The 6432-nt window shown below is 36.0% G+C and overlaps 1 protein-coding gene across 1 annotated transcript; it reads right to left on the bottom strand.

Annotated features, from left to right (window-relative positions):
• Positions 1 to 711: 711 nt before the first annotated feature.
• Positions 712 to 2743, bottom strand: LOC131801077 (endothelin-converting enzyme-like 1; the record flags this gene model as incomplete). Its single annotated transcript, XM_059119083.1, is given in 1 exon segment — positions 712 to 2743. A coding segment is annotated over 1 exon segment (2008 nt), but the record flags the coding sequence as incomplete, so codon positions are not given.
• Positions 2744 to 6432: the final 3689 nt, after the last annotated feature.

Here is a 6432-nt window from a genome sequence, read left to right as displayed (position 1 = left end):
ATCTTCACAACAGATCTTGTTGTAGTAGAAATAATGGGATGTGTGTAATTTGAAAACAAACTCACTTATACATCACATTTTATAAGAGTTTATTCAAAATTTTGACCCTTTGTGGGGGTGGTACTTGATGGAGTGGACCGTTATTGTCCATTTTCGCTAGTTGGAGCATTAGTTGGCTAGTTGGATTAGCCTCTCTCTTTCTGTGCAGTTTTTTTTTTTGGAAAATTTCAAAATTTTGTGGTGGAGGTAGCAGAAGAAGTGGGCCGATATTGTTCATCTCCGAACTCGATCTAGGTTTTATAATAAAATTGTGATGTACTATTTTTGCATCAAATAGGATACTCCCTTCGACAATTATTTTGGGCAGACAGACGAACGAACGGAAATCGCTAGATCGACTCCAAATATCCTGAACGGATTTGGTCCAATGACAGCTAGGCACGTTTTGGCTGTATCTTATGATAGATACCCCCAGTAGCCATATGGCGGAGGGTATAAAATACTGCCTAGAATTTCGGTATATGGTTGTTAATCGAAGTTTAGTTTCTTGAGTAAAATGTAGTATTGTTATGAGATAAGGGTTCTATTAATTTTCGAAAATAAAATTTTATATTCCACCCCCTCTAATAAGCAAATTCTCAGCATTTCACATGAAACCTCAAAATAAAAAAAGACCAAATGCTAATGAGGTTTTTCTCTTTTTTTATTAAATCCACATTTGACATTTTTCCGGCACATACATTCCATTCTTAGCTGTACAGCTGAACACCTCAGAAAATGCATTTAAATGAGACAGGGCATCATTGACCCGATCACTGGCTAGACCATGTTCATCTTCATCATAATCGCCGTTGTCGGTGTCACAATAGTATTGGGCAAAGTTAAGGAAAAATATTTGACTCAACTTCATTGGTTTGTCGTGGATTGGTCTACTGCTCTCGTGGGCCTCAGGAAATCGGTGAATAAATGCCTTGTATGCATAACGCAGACCACTTATATCGGCAATTTTCTCATCCACAGATTGAGGATTTAGATTTTCAAGACACTGAAGTCTTTCGGCAATAAGGGCGGTACTTAAAATTCGTTTATATTCCACATCATTTGTTTGACCCTCGGCATCGATTTGAAGGCCAGTATAGTCAAAGGAATGGAAGATTTCATGGCCAATGGCGGCGCCCAAGCCACTGTATTTATATACTGGCCTAAAATTGGGGTGATATATGGGTTGACGCAGAGATGTAAAGGGAACTATGATGGTGTTTTGCTGCACCACATAATAGGGCGAGTTGCTGTCGCCCTCTTCTGGGGGATCCAGGTTAAAAAATCGCCTATAATCTGCCATTGCCAGGCTGGGCATAATTTCATGTGAGCCATGGAAAGAAAATTCCAATAATTTCAAATGATTGCCATAGAAATCACGGGGAGATAAAGAGATGTTGGCATAGAAAGTTTCCACAAAACTGGCCGTATCCAAGGATGGCAAATTGCCTATCTTCAGTTTTATGGCTTTTAATTTTCCCAAGAGATACTCAAAACTGGACGGATGTATTTGTGATTTGTGATCATTCAAGGTTTGATTAAACTGCTGGAATATGTTCTGAAAGATTTCTTCAACTTCGGATATAATAGCCTTCAATTTTCCACGATTTTCCTGGTACAGCCAATTGCTGGCCAGAGGTAAAAGATTCCTTACCATATCTGCACATTCCCAGTGTGAAAAATCTGTGGGGGTATTCTGATGTAAATACCATAAAAATCGAATGGTTAAATATTTACAAATCGCTGGAACCTTAAAGTCCCGGGCTAGATTTTCCAAGGCCTCAAAATACTTTTGATTCAAAAGAATCAGTTTCAAATCCTCATCCAATGATGGTTTATTTAGCAGCCGGCTGAGATATTTTTTCAGCCATGGAAAGGGTAAATCTCTGAATTCCACTGGTTTAGTTGCGAGATCCTCATCCTCATCTTCCACCTCAATGTTTGTAATTTCTTGTATACGTTTCTCTATCCATTGGACTTCGTGCCACAAGGAGTCTAATGCCGTAGAATTTATGTTGAGAGACATGGAGTTCATAAGTGATTTAAAATTTCTTAAAGAGAGTCTTTTAAAACTTTCGCTCTCAGGTTTCTTGAGGGTAATTATGCTTTTTCCTTTTTCTTCCATAAAAGGCAGCATATCTTCTTCCACCAGTATGCCATTAAGGCCATATCTCCGTAGCCCAGCCAATATTTCAATCCAATCGTTCTCTTCCCCTAACAAATCTCCCAAAAGGGGGAGAGTAAAATTCCCCTCCTTGTTCAACCACACCAGGTAATTGAGATGATCGAAATCCTCGACACTAATACATGTCTCATAGGCACTCTTAAGTTTCCTCACAAAGCCTGGTGGCTTAGCACTCTCAACCTCCATAATATCCAGTTGCCGGGCCAGCTCTTTGCTTGCCTTGTAGCCCGCCAAACCCAACACCTCCGTGTAAATATCCTCCGTATCATTTGCCTCTTGCCATTTTTGCCATTTTCCACAGGCATATTCATAGAAATTATCGCAAGGATTCACCTTTAAATTCATGAAATTCTCAATAAACCTTTCATGTTGACGATTCACTCCCAGGCGTTTATTTGCTCTCGATGGGACCGCCGAGCTGCTACGCAGCAAAGTCAATACACAACTAATACAAATAACGATTTGGTAAAATTTCATTTTCGAAAATAATCTCATCCGTCTATTTGGGGTTTGCTTTCGTTTTGAAATTTGTACTGATAAGAAATTGAAATTGGAAATTAAAAAAAAGAGAAGATTGTCTTCTAAAAAAATTCTTATCAATTCCAACAATTGATTTCTAGGTCATCGGCTTTATGAATTATTTAAATAGGCTTACAAATTATAAAAACAAATATTGAAAATTATTCAAGATCAAAGCGATCTTCTCGGAACTAAATATCAAATGAAAGACGAGACGAAATAGGAATACCCTTTACCATCAGAAAAGAAAATTCTGACAAATATGTATACAAGAAAGGAAAGGTCAAAAGTCGGGCGGGCCGACTATATGCTACGCTACAACAATAACCGCAAAATCGGATGAAGATATATATCGAAGCTATATAAAAATCCGAACAGATCTCCATAAAATTTGGCAGAGGTATTTTCGAGCAGTATCTGATGTCCGATATCAAATACAATTGTTGTGGAGTGCACATTACGCATGTGAGGGTTCTTAACACCAAATAGCTGTATGTGTGGATACACATTCGATCAAGCACCTTCAAGCACTTGTTACCTAGGCACAAAAATTTAAGAATAATTTTGTGGTGGACAAAATACTTGAATATTGGTTTTTCACCATTTTTAATTTGAATACTCTTTGGATTGAGTTGAACTAAATATCAAAAAATGCAAAGTTTAAAGAAAGTCGGTAGATTATTCAGTATTTTAAAAGTGTTATGGTCATTCAAATTGTTGACCTTTTTGCGAGAGATGTTATGAGAAGTACGTGGTACCCATCTAATGTCTGATGAAAGATATACACAAAATTATATAACTCATGTAGCTCTATGACTGAGAATATAAATAATTGTGCGTCGACTTTCGGAATGTCTGGGACAGTTATCACAAAAAGTAAAATGATCTGGGGGGGGGGGGGGGGGGGGGGTTTCCCGAGCACGCTGGAGCTCTGTGGCTTGCTTAGGGAAATTATATCATGTCAAAACCAGTAAAGAAAGTCTTAAAGTCGGGCGGGGCCGACTTTATGAAACCCTACACCACTTTGCTAATTTAGTAGAAATCCGCATAACAATTAAAAGTGTTTATGGGAGAATTCAATCATACACGCTATGATTATAATTTAAAGTTCATAGGACTAAATATGCCGAAGAATTTGTATCTTTTAAATTCGGACTTGTATTGCCAATTTGGTGCAAAATTAATTTGAAATCGAATAAAAATATATATGGGAGCTATATCCAAATCGGAACCGATCTCGATAAAATTTGGCAAAGATATTTCTGGGCTGTATTTGATATGTTTCCGTGAATATCGTTGTTACGGAGTGCATATCACGGCGGTGTGTAACAAATCTAACAAATCGGATGAACAGTATATATTGGAGCTATAGCTATATCTGAACCGATCTTCACCAAATTTGACGTACTAGCTTCTAGACTCAATTCGGTCGTAAGTACAAAATTTCATCCCATTTGGGTAAATATTAGACGTTTGGTGCGCAATCAAAGTTAAATCGGACGAAGTTATATATGGGAGCTATATCCAAATCTGAACCGATCTGGATAAAATTTAGCAAATGTATTTCTGAGCTGCATTTGATATATTTCCCAAAATATTGTGGTTACAGAGTGCATATTACGGCTGTGGAGGACAAAAATAACAAACCGGATGAACAATATATATGGGAGCTACAGCTATATCTGAACCGATTTCGATCAAATTTAACATACTTATTTTCAGGCCTAATTTGGTTGTATGTGCAAAATTCCACACTATTCGGACTGATATTACACGTTTGGTGCACAATAAAAAACAAATCGGACGAAGATATATATGTGAGCTCCAGATACAATAGTCCAACGGATTGGTATCCGCAGATTTTGGTGGCCATTGTGCGCTGAAAAGAAGCGAGGAACCTCATTTTGTAACCATTCTTGAGTGGCGCGTGCTGAGTCCTGTTGGGATGTCCAAGGTCTGCGGCCAAAATGTTTGCGTGCCCAAGACTTTAATACACCCCCCAGAATAGTTTCGCGATAATATTCGGCATTTATACTGATGTCACGGTCAATTAATACAGCGGAGAGCGACCATCGGCTGTTATGGCGGCCCAGAACATCATCATGGCCGGCGCTTGAGTTCTGGTGGCCAACCGAAGGTTCACATTTTCAGCTGATCTTTTTGGCAAGTAACAACAATTATTTTGTTTGTTTACAAACTGCTGGACAACGAATGTTTTCTCAACGGGGAAAACCAGTTTGGGCAGTTCACCACTTTTGGCCAAGCGAAGTAACTCTTTAGTTCTTTTGAGTCTACTTTCTGTCCGTTGCGGTGTAAGTTCTTGCTCTTTTTGGATTTTCAATGGCTTTACCCCGAGCTCATTTTTCAATATTTGGCGAATGGAATATTCTCATATGTTCAGCTCACGAGCCATTTATCGGCCACTGCGACGCGGCGGTTTCGATCAAGTTACTTCCTTACTTTTCGAACCATTTTTGCTGATTTTGCTCTTTTCTTCCGTCCACTTCCTTGACGTCGGGCTACGCTCCCGGTATCACAGTAATGAGCGATGATACGAGACAGAAAATATTTATTCACATTAAATGCTGGAGTGTTCTAACGATAGCCACTTGTTGTTTTCCGGACAAATATAAAGAAATCACACTATCACACATGAATTATATCACGAATAACTTTTTTCTGGAAAGTTCTCACCAAATGCTGTACGCTTGTAAACTATATAATGAGGTGTCACTGGAATAATTTTAACAGCTGTCGGAGGAATAGCTTAGAAATGAGAGCATTCTGACGCTGGTTGAAGTTTTTAACATCACCATGTATTTCTTTTTTAAAACAATTTTTTAAATGACGAACAATGTTTATTTATTTATTTATTATTATTTTTTTTTGCATTTTATCCTTGTTTTGTTAACTTACCATTTTCTTTTTTTTACCAAAAAAAAAAAAAAAAACAAACATTGTGACTTATTTCTTAAAACACTTCGTATCATTTATTTCTTTGCTTTAAATTTAATTACCAAATATTTTACAAGAGTTGGAGGAGGATTTTTCAACAATTTCGAAAAAGAATTAAAATTGAATTATTCAAATCATTGTTTTTTTTCTTCTTATTCTAGAAACAAAACGAAAATGTTTTCATACAAAATTTACATTTAATTGCCATTCGATTGAAATGATGTACAAGTTCTATTTGTTATTTATAATAACATATGTTCTTTTTTTTAATTTTATATGACTATAAAAATATCTATAAGTAAATTACATACGTAGACACATCCACACACCAACAAATATTTTCATGAATATGAAATTAACCACATCATTTAATGAAATTTTATTTTAGCTCTCAATTTTTTTTATTGAATGGGAAATAAAAAATATTCTGGACAGTTGTTTCATAACGAATAAAAAATAATAATATTTGTAACAATATATATATGAAGACATCCATTATCATCTGTACAGACAGTTAACATTTAAATATATATATATATTTTTTAATTTATATATAAAAAAAATTATGTTTGCTAAATGTGACACTTGTCGTTTTACTTTTTTTTTTGTTTGTTACATTTTTTTCTCTATAATTAAATTCTTAAATAATACATATTTAATGAATACTATTTACTTATTTTTGTATTTCTTTTATTATTTAACATGCCTGTGGTTTGCGGCCACAGTTTTTGAAT

The sequence above is a fragment of the Musca domestica genome, unplaced genomic scaffold, assembly GCF_030504385.1.
Source record: "Musca domestica strain aabys unplaced genomic scaffold, Musca_domestica.polishedcontigs.V.1.1 14, whole genome shotgun sequence".
Classification (NCBI taxonomy): Eukaryota; Metazoa; Arthropoda; class Insecta; order Diptera; family Muscidae; genus Musca; species Musca domestica.
Note: the sequence above shows the minus strand (reverse complement) of the source record. Positions and strands in the feature narration are given on the sequence as shown.